Raw genomic sequence first — 17834 nt, forward strand, 5'->3', positions numbered from 1 at the left:
TAATTCAAATAAAGCATTGCTCATTTGTGACTTGAAAGATGTTTAAACATGAAGCAAATCAAACCCTCAATTTTCAAGAATCATCAATAATCAAGATTAAGATAAAAGTAAATAGTGAAAAATGTAGTTTAACACTGTCACTATGGAAATCTGACCTAAGAGTGATCACAATATCACATGACAGTAATTATCGGTTTAAAAAGAGCAAGAACCAAATGCTTTAATATTCAAATTGACAATCAAACAACTCGATCAAAATAAAATGCGAAAATGTTAAAATTAAACGAAAAACAAAATCAAAACAAAAACAAAAAAACACACGAACCGGTGTCACAGTGACTGAATATTTAAAACCAATGGTCTCATGGCCTTCCAGCATCGCAAAATAATCACACAAACTAATACAGTAAAAACGCCTGTGCGTTGAGGTCAAGTTTAATGACCTGAAATGTGAAAATATTTCCGTTTGACAACTTGAGTACCATTTGATCAATAAACATCGAATTTCACACGATAATTACCCTCATTGAATAGAAGACCCTTATTGTATTTGCGAGCTAATGCTGAAGTTCAAGATCATTGTGACATTGAATGTAAAAAAAAATATTTTTCCTTGTGAACTTTAGAACAATTTGAACCATAGTCTTCAAACGTCATATGTAGGATGATCACTGTTTAAGAGTAGAAGTCCGCTATTGTTTTTGAAAACTGGTGCATAATAAATAGAGAAAAAAATGAATCCCAAAAGAATGTCAAAAAGTGCCAAATTGAAAATGTTGCAGGCTTGGTATGATTGAGCCTGTTCGTGGACGGTACTGTACAGTACAAACTACCGTCCACATCCCTAGCACCCGTTTAAGCAGTATTGAACATTTAACACGAAATGGTATAATTTAAAATTTTGAAACATCCGCAGATGTGTTCAAACGGCGGTTATCATGAAACCTTCAATGTGACACGTTAGCGCCATTCCATGATTCAAGTGGCGTATGAATGCGTATACCATAAACGGGAAAACAATGGGCGGAACTTAATAAAATGGAATAAAGACCAAGGTCACAGAAACATTGAATGTGAAACATCTTTTTAAAAAGAAACAGCGAGAGGTGTTTTTGCAGCTATGCAAGATTTGTTTGATTGTTCAAATGACGGTATAGTGGTCGATAAGCATCTGCGAACAATAACATTGTTTCGGAAATTTCTAAAGGTTTTCGGATAGGTTCTAATTCGAAATTATGGTTTTTGATCTGGAGTTAAAGAAGCAGCAAAATTTCAGAACACAGTCTCAATCAGGCAAATTAAAGTGCTAGGTGATATCGTGGCTATAGTGTTTACCGTTACTATTTTTCGAAACATAAAAAAATTTATTCCAAAAATAATAATCAATCTTTATAAAATAAAGGATTTAAAACGGAATAATCCGCTGTTCGAAGTGTAAAATGTAATGTAGATGATATTTTTCGACTTTTCCTATTAAAGTTTCGTTTACCGCGATGCTAATTTGTTTGTTATATAAAGTCTTATTTTGAAGCATGTACATAACAATTTTGTAGACTGGTTTTTAATGATAACAAAAGCTTGAATTGATAACACAAGTGATAAAGATTATCAGTCACACTAATTCCGTTTTGTTCAATAACAAAATAGAACAGGACACTAAAATGCAATAAAATGTGGAATAAGTGATTAATAAATAATCTAATAATTCAGCCGCGTCACGACGAAACCAACACAATGGGTTTGCGACCAGCATGGATCCGGATTAGCCTGCGCATCCGCGCAGTCTTATCAGGATCCATGCTGATGGCTATCAATTTCTAGACTTGTAATAGAGTTGGTAAGCGAACAGCATGTATCCTGATCAGACTGCACGGATGCGCAGGCTGATCTGGATATATGCTGGTCGCAAACGCACGAAAATAAATAAATTAAAGACAAATAGTGACACTAAAATCATTTATCTGTCACTCCTGTCATGATACGATATAGTTTAAGACCTCGGTTAAAGTACAAATGATGATGTCGCATCAACAGACCACGAGACGATTTGGATACGTGCATTATTTCAGGCACGAATGGGAACCTTAATAAAACCACCAACGTACCGTAAACTTATTAGATAGCTTTTTCACATGAAGGAACCTAAAAGTCCTTATCGGAATTTGGTCCCAGAGAGTTGAGGGGCAAGGGTTAGAGGTCAATGACCTTAACCACTCGGCCAAGAATGCCCCCCAATCTGATATCTGCAACTTCGCAATAGACTCTTTTAAATCCTAAGTATACTTGCGGAGCCGATGTTTTAAAATTGTAACAAGACAACCATGAACAACAACAACCATTATATAAGACTGAACCCCATGATTATTCAACATCAAAAATAGGACATTTTATCATTTGTAGATGGACAAAAGAGAACTACGAATTACCATAAAACATTGTCTTTAAATTGTCTCAAAAGTGAAACTCGTTTAACAGGAAGGAAGTTTTGCCAAAATACAAATGATTTGTATTTAACAGAAAAGAAATTATTGTCAACCGAAACTTTGAAAAAACAATCATTTAAGAATTCTATTAAAAAAGCAAGGATGGTATTTAATGATTAAGATTAGCATACAGTTTTATGATAAATTACTCAAATTTTTCCCTCTAAAATATTCTCACAGAGGTTTTACGCTTTTTTATTGGGGGTTTGGGTGGGGGTTATGGGGGATACTGAAACAGTTAATGTATGCGTTATTTGTATGCGTATGTGCATGCTTTAATTTTAGTATGGTGTGATTCCTTGTATGCTCCTTATAAACTTTTAAAAACTATGTTTAAGAATTCAATTTAAAAAGCAAGGATGGTATTTGATGATTAAGATGTTAGCATACAGTTTTATGATAAATTACTCAAAGTTTCCCCGTTAAAATATACTCACAGATGTTTTACGCTTATCTATTGGGGGTTTGGGTGGCTGAAACGGTAAATGTATGCGGTATATGTATGCCTATGTGCATACTTTAATTTTAGAATGATGTGATTCCTTGAGTGTTCCTTATAAATAAGACTAGCGACTCCCTCTTGAAAACTAGTAAAATGCCGAATATGATTTACCCATCACCGTTACTTCTAATCCGTTATTATAAAATAAATAAGGGGCACTCACTCTCGCAGACTTCACGGCCTACGGCCACATATAGTCAAATGAGGGTTGTCCGTCTTCCATGTCAGATACATATTTCTTTAACAATAAGAGACAATTAATTTAGTTTACACCATCAAGATTTGAAGCCTTACCAAAAATGGTACCTCTTTAATTTAATTTTAAAAGGTAACTTGTTTGTGATTAATCATTTTTAGCTATTGATATGTACATAATATTGTTATTTATTCCTTTGTCTACTGTTGGATTATATTAAATGTATTTTGTGTTAATGTTATTATTAGAAAAATCAATCCATTCGATCTATTTATATTAATGATTACGTGTTTCAGAATTCGAGCTTAAAATAGTAGAAAATGGAAAAATTATTCTGGAATCCCATAAAAATATTATGGCTATAAGATAAAAGAAATAAGAGTTAAAAAACTAACTCAATTTTAACCAGGTTACTACGTAATTTAGTCAATTATTAACATAATTACATTGTATTATTTATGAAACAATAGAATATTTAAATAAATATACTATTTATTCGGTACATTTTTTGTACGTTTTTAGTTATTATTTATTTATTTATTTTAGGATATTCATATTGTGTTTTCTAATGAGTTTGTTTAATTTACAGAAATATTTATATATATGTGTAACAATTATTTTTCCTTTTTGACTAGATTCAAATTTTCATAAACACGCGAGGACAACTTATAATACATACACTGTAAATATAAATGAATATAAAATGAATACATAGATATAAATAAGAATGTATCCAAAAAAAACAATTACTTGGTAATGAAATTAATATATTTGTTGCTTTAAGTGGTCGTATTGCGGCATATTTTCGGATAGTGTTATTTCATTTTACTGAGCTGAGAATCTATTAAAACAAATGATATCAATAAAAAGAATGAAAATTAGTTACACCAATTTATAGTCTAACAATACTAAAAAATATATCATAAAATATTATAATAATGTTATACAGTATTTACAATGGTATTGTGATAAGACGTTAATTAATATGCACATATTTGTCATTTATTCAAGGTTAAATATCGTCATAAAGCTATGTCAGGACAGGATTTACAGCATGCAGGAAATGATGGGGAGATCAATGTCGACCAAGAAAATGAGAATCTACTGACAGAAATTGAACAACTATGTAGTCGTACAAATAGAAGCGTGGAAAATATATTGTTGATAGGAAAGGTTGGTGCTGGCAAGAGTTCCTTAATCAATACTATAGGGAAGGCATTTTCCGGGAAATACATTTCCAGAGCCGAAGCTGGTAAAGGGTCGTCTTCATCGAAGACAAAAACTTTAGGAAGGTAAATGTTTTAAAATAAAACATAAATAACCTGTCACTGGATTGTAGAATAATTCTTAATGAAATATTAGGATGTATTTTCTCTGACGATTACAACGACGGTTATCATTGCCACTAATTATAATATTTATATGAAAGGTTCGAGAGTGTTGGTGTAGCAGAGGATGACATAATAGATGGCAAACGGCGGGTCAATGTCATTTAACCTAGGCTGCCAACGGTTTATGATTTCCCTGGACTAGAAGACACAGATGACGAACGTTTACAGGAACTGCTTGAACTTGTATCAGGAGGTAGGAAGATTCATTGTATTTTGATAAGATAATAGTCATAATTACATAACAGTTTACTAATATTCCATTTCCATATAACGAGATGAAAGTATGTTTGAAATAAAATTCCATGTCTTTGAGTGCAAACAACATGACAAACGTTGCACTTCCATTTATCGCTAATGAACAGATTACATAAAACCTTCTCTGTAGCTTTTATCTATCCCTTTTCCATATAATTTCAACGAAGCATTACTGCAATATGTTGATGCTTCGGTACCATTTTCGATGAAGTGATTTTGTATATTGTTTTCGAATTTGCCATCACTAAAATGTTGACTACAGTACACAAAAGTTAACTCAGTTATCCTTAATATTTTCGATGTGGAATGAACATACTGTATCAATGTTAAATGTACGGAGTAATGATATTTATTAAACATATCAGGTTATATACCTCCTGGAAAAAGTCTAGGAGCATTAAAACAATTGCAAAAAGAGAATAGATTAGGTAGTCTAAAAGAGAGTATTTTCACAGACTCTAGACAAGAGTGGAAAATCACTACCATATTATTTGTACATAGCTGCCGCGAACCCGCACCGAAGAATTTGATTGCATGTCTTCATAAAGTCTTCACAGAAGCCGACCCCAAGTCAGCACAACTCTTGTGTAAGTTTAATATGAATGTTAACAATAATAAAAAATGATTTCTACATCCGCTTTCCATTGCTGTTAATTTTTTTTGGCCCAGCGTCATACACTAAAGTGACAAGCTGGGTCCATAAGTAATTTTTGTAGAATCTTTGGTTTCCCTTTTGAAATTTTCTAATTACAGCAAAATGAGAACTTGGAAATAAATTGTTTTTTATATACACAAGCATTTGAAAGTTAACACTTTAATGCTACAAACCTTTTGAACCGTCCCCCGAAGGTACTGGTCTGATTGAGCGATCTACAAAGAACTTATTTATTTTTGTATTATATCATTTATATTACGAAATATGAATTAAATTTCGGACACGGGAAAAGTGCATGTGATAATGACGAAGTACGACCTGGTAAAATGGCAACACGAATATGATAGTCCAAACAGCGGAACAATAACGGAAGATGATAAAATGGCAATAGGAAACGAAATAGTTCAGCTATTCAGTATTGATGGAAATCGGAATGATCACCTTACCAGATGGACAAGGTATTCAGACAGTATAAAACCTGAATGTCATAATCAAGCTATAGATCATTGTGCTCTGAAGTTAATAAAATTAATCATGACACCTGGCACTGCCCCGGATGTACACATGGTTCCAGTGATAACAATAAAGAGTAAAATAGATATGGCAATAAGAGCATGGTACAGAAATAACGGTTTTACATCAAAACAGAATATTATGGTTGCTGTATTTTGTCTGTTGATGTCCATTTTATTTAAGGTTTTAAACGGCCCTGTTAAATTTAAAGGTATAACCCTGCTTATTCATTACCTCCGCTTTGAAGAGTTATAAGGCTAGAATGACTGTCAATTGCATTGGAACTCAGCGTTGTGGGTTCAAACTCCAGAGGGTCAACTTTTTTCTTTCAACATTTAATGCACTGTGCCCCGACATTGAGAACGTTCTCCCATTTAGCATGCTCCATCCTTTTGAATAAAATATTCTTGATAAAAAATATTAATTTGGTTTACAAAACTTGACAATTAACTGGCTATCAAATGATATCTTATCTTAAATCATATCAATCTGCTAGCGGCAGGTTAATTATAAAAGGGCTCCGCTGATGCGAATTATCAATCGCCAACTCTTCTTTTTCAGAATAACCACTTTAATTAATCAAATTCTAAGTTTATTCCTTTGTGTATAGTTTTTTTTCAATTAAGTATGTGATGTATTTTACAAATATTATATGCTTTTCAGGCTGTTGAATTCGTTTAAAAGCTAATTGTATTAATTTTTACATCTATACTTTGAACTGATAATTATTATACATTAATAATTAGTGTTAATGGACGATTCCCTCTCTAACGATTGAAGTACATTAATGTAATTGATTATCCCAAAATAAAAAGTAAAGATAAATGGACTGCAGCTCTTTTGACTGAATCGGAAACGAGGTATGTATGTAAAAACACCTTGATTTAACGTAAACTATACAACTTTTGCAATGCAATCTGTTAAAATACTTACCTAATCTTAAATAAGTGTCTATGTTATTTCTAAAAGTCTTCTTTTCCTTTTGCACATTAGGGTAAATGGTTTGACGTTCGTTTGTACAATTGTCTGTAGTCAAAATATCTATACCCCATAAAATATAAGCATTCTGCGAGAATGCAAACATTGCCCCGCATTATCTTTTCATGCACTTTCATATCTCGGGTGACACATATTCTTTCTGAAAGTGCCGTATTATCTATCTTAGAGGGCCGCATTATCTATCTTAGAGAGCCGCATTCTCTGAGAGAGCCGCATTATATTTATCTGAGAGAGCCGCATTATCTATCTAAAAGAGCCTCATATTCTATCTCAATGTGCAAAAATTTCTTATCTGTGAGTGGCACATTTTCTGTCTGAGAATAACACATAATCTTTCTGAAAGTGCCATATTCTGTATGTGAGAGAGCCAGATAGCGATATTTTATTTCTTAAGACAACATATTCTATCATTGTGTACCACATATTCTATCTTAGTATGCCAAATGCTCTATCTCATAATGCCACATATCTTATCTTTTTGTGAAACATCCTCTTTCTGAGAGTGACACATTATTTATCTGAGAGTGACACATAATCTGTCTGAGACTTACAAAATCTCTCTCTGAGAGAGCTACATAGCGATATTATATTTTTGTGTGTAACATATTCTTTTGGGATTGACAAATTATCTATCTGACAGTGTCATATTATCTGTCTGAGAGCGCCACATCTCAGAGAGCCGAAAATTTTATATTTGAGTGTCGAAGTCTCTATTCACAAAGAACCACATATCCTATCTCAGGGTGCCAAATATTCTATTTTTGAGTACCTTTCTGTGCTGAAAGTGCCACATACAATACATGAATTTGCCACATTCTGTTTCAGAGAGAGCCACAAATTCTATCAAAGAGTGCAACATATTTTTTTGAGAGTGATACATTCTCTATCTTATAGAGCCATATATTGAATCTAAAAGTGCCAAATATTTTATTAGCTCACCAGAGCCGAAGGCTCAGGGTGAGTTATTAGTATCAAAGGGGGATGCTCCGGCGTCCGTCGCCATGCGTCAACAATCGTCTTCTTCTCTGAAACTGCTGAGCAGATTTAACTAATATTTGGTCTGTAGCATCCTTGTGACAGTCACACTTAAATTTGCTCATGTCATTTCAATTGGCGCTATTAGGGGTCAACAGAGCTAACAAGAGAAAAACCTTTAAACATCTTCAACTACAGAACTAAAAGATGGATGATCACCAAACTGTGTCTGTAGCATTCTTGGGAAGTCTTTTATCAAGTTTGCTCATATCAATTTGATTGGCCCCTTTTAGGGGTCTCTAGGGCTAAAAATAGAAAAACCTTTAGATACCTCCTTCTACAGAACTAATTGATGGATGATCATAAAAACTTTGTCTGTAGCATTCTTGGTTAGTCTTGTATCAAGTTTGCTCATATTAATTTGATTGGCCCCTTTCAGGGGCAGCTATAGCTAAAAATAGAAATACCTTTAAACGTCTGCGTCTTCAGAACTAATTGATTGATGATCACCAAACTTTTTCTGTAGCATTCTTGGGTAGTCTGTTATAAAGTTTGCTCATATTAATTTCATTGGCCCCTTTTAGAGATCTCTAGAGCTAAAAAAAGAAAAACAACAAACCTTTAGACATCTTCTTATACAGAACTAATAGGTGGATGATCACCAAACTTTGTCAGTAGCATTCTTGGGTAGTGTTTTATCAAGTTTGCTCATATTAATTTCATTGGCTCCTTGTAGGGGCTGCTAAAGCTAAAAATAGAAATACCTTTAAATGTCTTCTACAGCACTAATTGATGGATGATCACCAAACTTTGTCTGTAGCATTCTTAGGTAGTCTTTTATCAACTTTGCTCATATCAATTTGATTGGCCCCTTTGAGGGGCCTACAATACTAAAAATAGAAAAAAAACCTTTGAACATCATTTCCTACTGATATCACCATACTTTGTCTGTAGCATTCTTAGGTAGTCTTTTATCAAGGTTGCTCATATTTTTTTGATTGGCTCCTTTTAGGGGCAGCTAAAGCTAAAAATAGAAATACATTCAAACGTTTCCTCCTATAGTAGTAATGGGTGGATGATCACCAATTTTTGTCTGTAGCATTCTTATGTAGTCTTTTATCAAGTTTGTTCATATCAATTTGATTGGCCCCTTTAAGGGGCCGCTAAAGCTAAATATAGAAAATCCTTTGAACATCATCTCCTACTGAAATATTTGATGGATGATCACCAAACTTTGTCTGTAACATTCTTAGGTAGTCTTTTATCACGTTTGCTCATATCAATTTGATTGGCCTTGTTTAAGCTAAAGCTCAAATGCCCCGGGTTATCGCATTTCTTCAAATTATAGTTTAAAGATATTTTATGCTCAAATTTAATTTTAGAAAATATTGACAATGGATAAACAGTCTCGTTATCAATATATAATAAACATGTTTTGACTTCACACAAAGTAGATATGTTATGTTTTAAACTCTTCACACTATAGGTGGTCACAGTATAAATATAATGATAGTGTCATTAAAAAAACTTTGTTTTGTTTTGTTTTTATAGAAAAGACCAAATTTACTTGGCCTATAATAGAAAATGCAGCTTCCCATACATAGTTTATTCATCCTTTTATCCTAATTAGATATTTTCAGTAAGAATTTCATAAATTTCAATAAATTTCTATGACTCAAAAATGGGCATAGGATATCTTTTCATAATGAAAGGGAAACAACTCATGTTTGAAAGTGTGCATATGTAAAGCATTTTTTTCCAAAAGAAATTCAATGGCTTGGAGAAAGTCTTAATGTTATGACCTCTTTATGATGTGTAAATATTTTTCAGCTCTAGAATTCGGACATCATAATGCATCATTGTAAGGTCAGTTGAAGGTCATTAACCAGGAAACAAATTTGTTTCTCTTGTACCTTACTAACAAAGATGAGTTTGTATGTTTATTTTTTATTGAATTTTGTTAAAAATTGTATTGTTTTTTTTTATAGAATTTGGATTTAAACTTGGAGAAAGCACATTTCAATAAATTTTTGGACAGACTGTTGAACTTGTGTTTCATTTGTAAAATTGAATTTTGGCATCAGTTGAGCTGTTTTTGATATTTTTGAAACCATTGCACCTACTTTCTTGTTTTTTATTTACGGAGACTTGAAATTTGGAATGATGTACAGAGACTTAAAATTTGGGCCAGTATTGTAATTTTTGATGCAAATTGAAATTAGATATCAACTGACTACTTTTGATATTATTATTTGATATTGTTTGCATTTTTTTGATGTACCTGCTGGAAATTTGGACAAGGGGTTTAATTTCTGATCCTGAATTGAATTTTGATATGAACTCGCCTGCTTTCAATATATTTGATATCGCTTTACCTACTTTTTGTCTTTTATGTACAGACTTGAAATTGGGACCAGGGGTGTAATTTGTGTAATTTGTTATGTTGAAACCAATTTTGATACCAGCTGACCTACTTTAGGTATTATTGACACTATTTGACCTACTTTCTTTTTGTTTGACATTCAGATTTTAAATTTTGACCAGGTTTGTAAATTTTGATGCCAAAATGAATTTTTGTATCAGCAGACCTACTTTTGATATTTTTGATATAATTTGACCTTTATAATTGTGTTTTTTTTTTACATACAGACTTGAAACTTGGAATAGGGGTGTAATTTCTGATGCTGAATTGAATTTTGATATCAACTGGCCTACTTTTCATATTTTTTACAATGTTTGACATATTGTCTTTTTGAGGTATAGTTATGTTTCCATACAGAATGTATAAAACATTTGTTGGCCCAATCTGTAAACTTCAAACATCTACACCTTATATGTTTTGCATGTAACATTTTGTGATTTCATTACAAAATTTATTATTAAACAATTATCCAGTCAAAATTAAACCTGCTCTAGTGGTCATTTCTTCTGCATTTAGTCTACATAGTCTTATAGGAACACACTTGCAACATACATATTTTCAACAAAGCCTTTCCAAAATATTAGGGCAAAATATTTCAATTTACGAAGTGAATAATGAAATGATGAGTTAGATGAGTAATCTAGGGCGCTAAGTGGCCCTATTGTTTATTATGAAGAAAAAAAGCTAAAACAACCAGTGTTGTGAAAGTATATTACTAGAGGAACGAGTTAAAGTTGAGCTAAACTTGCCGAAAGAGCTGGACTTACTTTTCAGCAAGTTCTTTTGAAAAAAAAAAATTCCAACACTGAAAAGCAGTTGTTTCTAGTGAGCGTCTGGTGAGCGACTTTGGGCCATCATGGCCCTCTTGTATTTATATACCACATATTTATTATAGGGCCAATTATCAATCTGGCAGTGTTACAATGTCTTTCCGAGAATGACACTTTCTATCTGACAGTGTCACATATTATTTCTGAGAATGCTATTTCATAAATCTTAGGATGCCAATTAATCTGTCTTTGAATACCACATACTGAAAAAGTGCCAAATATTATATCTGAAAGTGACTGATTGTCTATCTGACTGTGACACATTATCTATCTATATATTCTCTTTTTGAGATTGTCAAATACTTTTTCTCAAAATGCCACACACTCTATCTAAAGAATACAACATACTCAGTATGAGAGTGTCACACATCCTTTCTGAAAGGACCACATTCTTATCTTGGAAAGCTTCATTCTATTTCTGGCAGAGTCAAATATTATTTCCGAAAGGACCACATTCTTAGTTGAGAGAGCTACATTCTCTTTATTGCAGTGTGAAATATTCTTTATGAAAGGACCTCATTCTTATCTGAATGAGCTACATTATCTCCTGACAGTGTCACATATTCTTTCTGAAAAGACCACATTCTTATTTGAGGAGCTGCATTTTCTTTCTGACAGTGTCACATATTCTTTATGACAGGATTACATTCTTATCTGAGAGAGCTACATTCTCTTTCTGACAGTGTCACATATTCTTTCCGAAAGGACCACATTCTTATTTGAGAGAGCTACATTTTCTTTCTGACAGTGTCATATATTCTTTATGACTGTATTACATTCTTATCTGAGAGAGCTACATTTTCTTTCTGTCAGTGGCACATACTCTTTCTTTGAATGGCACATATGCTTTCAGAGATTGACACAATATCTTTTTGAATTGCTACATTCTCTACCTGAGAGTGCCAGATGTTCTTTCTGAGAGCGCTAAAACTTAATCTGAGATCGACAAATTAACTTTCTAGCAGTGCTGCATTCTTAATCTGAGAGTGGCAAATATTCTTTCTTGGAGAGCCACATACCGTATCTGATAGTGCCACGTACTCTTTTTAAGAGTGCCACATTATCAGTTTCAGAGCACCACATTCTATTTATGAAATTGTCAAATATCCTATCTGAGAATGCGACATACTTTACCTGACAGTGTCACAGTCTTTATTTGAGAGTGCCACATATTCTTTTGAGATTAGCACATACTCTATATGTAAGTGTCAAATATGTTTCAATATAAGCGATCGACCCTCCATTGAAAGCATTGTATTAATCAACATTGATGGCATTTACATAAGAAATTGTAACATGTTTGAAGCGACCAAGACAGATTAACATCAAAAAGAATAAACCAATGGAAGAAATTCATAAGACAGAGTAAAACTTGTTTATTTGTGTATTTATATAATAACGACAAGATTTAGGATACAGCATGTAGCATTATTTGTCAAAGGAAGCAGACATCCATAATAATTATGCTTGTTAATTATTATGGTACAAGGTTATTAAGATTAATACAACTGACTGATTTACACAAATATCAGGTGTCTCAAAAATGGTCAGAACTGTTACCCTACAGTTATAGATCGGCATGAAGTGGATGAAAAATTCTGGTAAATGCGAAGAGTATGATACTCTGGTTTAGATAATGGACAGCAAAATTGATGATTTTTTAAAGGGTCAGAGTATAAGTTGCGACAACTTTGTCTTAAATGAGCATGTAAAACTGACAAATTTATCTTATAGCAAAACAAAAAGCGTTAAGGTACTACTGGGGCTTTAAATTTTTCTTTCATTCTATATTCAGAAATATTCAATTAATTAATTTCACGAATTTCGGTGTTTAATGTATTCCATAAATCAGCCGAAGGTATACATGATTTGTCGTACGTTCCGGCGGAGGCATACTTTTACATCGGACGCATATATGAAATGTGGATTTTATTCAGAGTTGAGCGTTTAAGTTAAATTTTAATGCTTGCATGATACTCAAACTTCAGAGGCTGATACATTAATTTTTGGGGTTTGAACCTACAAAGATGGACTGCTTTATTTGAGCGAGGTTGTTGATATTCCAATTTAATAAATTATCATTAATAGCATGGTGTGCAAGTTTAAAAATAAGACTTTGATGTCAGACTCTATCAAAAGCTTTCGATATCCCGCAAAATATTATACATGTTGATTTTTTTTTGTCATCTGGTAATTAATGTGAATAAGCTGACTAAAATAGGAGATAAAAGACTAATAAGGTGTTTAGAGCTCCTATGTATGACTTTATAAGTCCTTCATAGGACTTTATAACTCCTATGTAGAAGATAAAAAAGTATAATTCATACGTAGGACTTTATACCTCCTACATAGGACTTTATAACTCCTACATATGAGATAAAAAGCCTAATGAGGACTTTATAACTCCTATTTAGGTTACATATGCTAGAGCATAACTTAGGATAGCTTATTATGTAATAAAATAAATTATATATTTAATATCTAAATTGTTATTATGACAAGTTGCTAAAGTAGCCAAGGATAAGTTTGAGCGAAATAACCATATTTCAATAATCTGATTAATTGTTGAGCATTAAAACAAGTCCCAAAAATTGAACTCACTACAGATGTCATTCTCTACAAATATGCAACGATGATTCTGTATTATGTACCTTTAGTTATATTGATTATACAAATAAGCATTATATGGGTTGACTTTGGTCAAACTAGGGTATAATTTTTTTACGTATGCATGCATAATGCTTTCACAAATAGCAATTTTTCGGAGCTGGAACAAGACATTTCGTCCTACCCATCTGCCACTCACAAGGATGTTATAATTCGAAACGGCCGAAAATGTATAAATTGCTTGTTTTGTTCAGCTAGTTCGTATGGAAAATGTATTCTTAAAAGCCTTGTAAAATTTTGATTTTTTTTTTAAATTCATATTTAAGGTATTAGCACCCTAATGCATTACCTCCGCTTTGAAGAGTATTCAAATAGGCTAGAACTACTGTTAACTACATTAAAAATGAGGGCCATGAGTTCATTCCCCAGAAGGGTCAACTTTCTTTTTCTTTCTTTTTTTCATTTAACATTATTTATGTATCTCTCATGTCCCATTTGGAAAGATAAAAGTGTTTTATTTTGATTTTTTAATTTATATAGGTATTTATTGGCTAAATTATGCTAAATCTAGTAATAAATATGGTACCTGATATTTTCAAAGTGTAATATAATCAAAACTAGACGGTAAAAGTATTTCATATTTTACAAGATCAACCAATATACTTTTTTAAAAATTTAGGGAAACTTTGAAAACAAGCACTCATTTGGGTAAATTTTAAGAATTTTTTAAATTAGGCTCCCTAAGTAGAAAAATGGTCAGACACGTGGTAAAAATGGGTGGGGAAGGGTAACATTTTTATACAGATTTCATAAATTTTAAGTAGAAACCATGATTTTGCTTATTTGGATTGTTAGCTGAATGGTACTATTTGTTTCTTACCAAAAATTAATGGGAAACATTTTTCATTAGAATGTTATTGCAGATTATTTAAAGGTTCCTACTTTCTAAAAGAGGGCCCTCATAACATCCTAACTTGAGTTCAGAAAAGTGGCCATAACTTGATTTCCGTACAGTAAACTTTGTTTAAATTTTGCATACAGGTGTACTTTAAGGTATACATCTGACTTATGATGTCATTTTTTTAGTTCCTGATAGTGCTCATTAGGGTCCTAATACCTTTAGACACTTTGATGCTTGTTGTCGAGAAGAATATTCGAAGCACTGTGACGCATTTTGCGGGATACGTCGCAAATGCTTACAGACATGCTTAGAAAGTCCTATGTCGGAGTTGTCCTTTTACTAGAACATGTTAGTAGGGCACCAGGACGCTCCCGTATGAACATGATTTATTAATGAGGTTTACAGTTTTTCATTAAAACAGTTGCAGGCTGACTGGTTCTAGCTCAGAAATAATTAAAACAGTTTTGATACCGTTTACTATACACATCCGAAAAGCCGATATTATAGACAGGAACTATGTATTAATTTTGCATAACAATTGCGAGGTTCGATGGTTAAAATAATTTGCGAAAAACGCGTTTAATTGAATAAGTAATGCTAAATGTATATATATCACAATCAACAATATCTGTGAGTACACATGACTGGTAACACTAATGGACCATGTTTCCTAGGCAATATGAACTTCAACATGAACAGTTAAGCAAACTAAACATTGGAAAAGAAAACACGGATGAATATAACACTGTATTATCTCAATGAATAACCCCGATCTAACAATAATAAAAGTATGAGGCAAACAAACAAACAATCAAACAAACTAAATTTACGTTTTCTTATTCCGGGCCATTATGTGGTTTTAACTTTTTTCTCATCCATCGTAATCATCCGTTCTTTATGTTTATTATTCCTTATCATCATTGTTTCCCACTTTTTTCTCATTCATCACAATCATCCGCTCTACATGTTTTCTTATTATTCGCCGTCAAGCGGTTTCACGTTGTTTTTTTTGTAATCCTCGCCATCAACCGTTCCACATGTTTTCTTATTCCTCGCCGTCACCGTGTATCATGTTGTTTTAACCTTCGCCATCATCCATTTTTAATGTGTTTTTTTAATCCTCACCACCATGCGATCTACGTGTTTTCTTATTCCTCGCTATCAACCGTTTATCATGTTTTCTTATTCGTCACCATCAACTTCTTTTCATGTTTTCTTATTCATTGCAATCATCCGTTCTATATATTTTCTCATTCCTCGCTAACATCTGTTTTTCACGATTTCCTATTCCTCGCTATTTTCCGTTTTGCCATGTTTAAAAAGGTGGTAACATGTAGTTATAACACACAGGTCATACGCCAACAGCAACATACAAGGGACAGGACGTGAAGTGGTTGCAAACTTGGTGCAAGCGAGAAAATTGGTTATAATCTTGACAAAATGGCTACAAAGTCATGAATATTTCTAGCACTCGCTAAGATTTTACTTACTGTGTGGATATGACAAGACGTTCACAAGAGGGGGGGGGGGTGAAAATCTAAATGTCATAGTAACTGTTATTGCACAAATAGTGCGTGCGGGTGTGTGTTGGAACTGTAGAAACACACTTAATTTGTCCTTACGTGTTAGTTATTTGGCTAAGGCATAAGAAAAAATAAACTACTTGATTTGTGAATTTCTATTCCAAATGCGCAAATATACCAATAATATTGATTGATAAAAAAGTTGTACGAAATCATTACTTCCTTAATAATATCTTGAAAGAGTAAAGTAGTATATTTATAAATCTACATGTTGTTTTTTCTGTAGGGTTTTTGTCCAATTTCTAAAATAAAAAAAAATGGTAAGATTAAAACTGATTCCTATGTAAAATACAGTACATGTATATAAAGTATAGCTTGTGAAAGTTTCGGATCGCTTATTTACCAAACCAATAAATCATCGGATAGATTGTTATCTATTTCAAAAATTATAAACAGACAGGAAACTTGAGTGTATTGGATTGGACGATGCAGCAGAGGCAAACATGAGCATGCGCTGTGAGATGAAACTCCAGAAACGGTTGGCCTTATCTGCATAATTATATTTATAAAATTCACAAGCCATCTAGATTTAGACACGACACAGGACTTTGTTCTATGTGGGGAAACATTTAAGGTTTTTATTTGATTTTCAATAAAAGTTGGCTTATAAAAACAATGGTTATGGCTGCTGTAATTGTTCTTATAAACGCTTTTTTATTCCGAACAGTTTATTCAAGCACATGTGAGTCATTAAAATTAGCCAATCTTGATAAAGCTTTGGTCGGTCATTCTGTGCTGGATATTAATGATACAAAACTCATTGAATGTGCGCGGACCTGTATGTCAATGTCAGTATGTAAATCTATTGACTTTGACAGAAAGGAGAACACATGCCAATTAAACGATGTTGACCAGTCGTCTGTTCATCCATTTGAGTTTGAAACAAAAAGAGGTTCTACTTTCTCTGATATTACCGAATGGCCTAGCGTGAGTATATCTTTTATTATTACAGTTTTTACACTTTATCAAACTTTAACAAAACAAACTTTGCATACTGGGGACAAAATATCATATTTCAATATTTAAACATTTGAAGTTAATTCTAAATATTTATTTTTTACTTGTGAACATACTTGTTTTTTTGTGAAAATGTCTCTCCTAAAGATGATTTTTCATCTTTCATCTTTCTTTTTTTTGTTAAATTACAAAAGACTTATATGCAAGTGTCCCTGGTATATTTAGTGAGGAAAAAATAATTGAAAACCCCTGAATGTTTTTGAGAACATTCGGGTACAGTTTTGTTTTTATAGCCGGGACCGAGGGGAACGCTACACAATCATTTATCATAACAAGCGGTTTCTAGCAAGTTATTCGTTCATTTCACTTTTTCGTATCAAAACTGAATGCTATATCTTATAGATTTGCTATGTCCAATTTATCTAGTGAATGCAGTGATGTTTTAGCATATTTTCATAAAGTTATGTTAAAAAAGTACGGAACACACATTGTTTGTTTAAAGAAGATACGGTACACACATTTTAAGTCTACTTGTAATAAATCTGAAAAAAATATGTAAATTTGC

General features: G+C 32.6%; 1 protein-coding gene across 1 annotated transcript; it reads left to right on the forward strand.

Annotated features, from left to right (window-relative positions):
- Nucleotides 1-3480: 3480 nt before the first annotated feature.
- LOC132714911 (uncharacterized) lies at nucleotides 3481-4750 on the forward strand. The gene is made up of 3 exons (XM_060697837.1): nucleotides 3481-3590; nucleotides 4193-4473; nucleotides 4611-4750. The coding sequence occupies exons 2-3, from the start codon at nucleotides 4214-4216 to the stop codon at nucleotides 4675-4677; spliced, it is 327 nt and encodes a 108-aa protein (XP_060553820.1). The 5' UTR covers nucleotides 3481-3590; nucleotides 4193-4213; the 3' UTR covers nucleotides 4678-4750.
- Nucleotides 4751-17834: the final 13084 nt, after the last annotated feature.

The sequence above is a fragment of the Ruditapes philippinarum genome, unplaced genomic scaffold (genome assembly GCF_026571515.1).
Source record: "Ruditapes philippinarum isolate M1 unplaced genomic scaffold, ASM2657151v2 ctg1694_1_1_1_1, whole genome shotgun sequence".
NCBI lineage: Eukaryota > Metazoa > Mollusca > Bivalvia > Venerida > Veneridae > Ruditapes > Ruditapes philippinarum.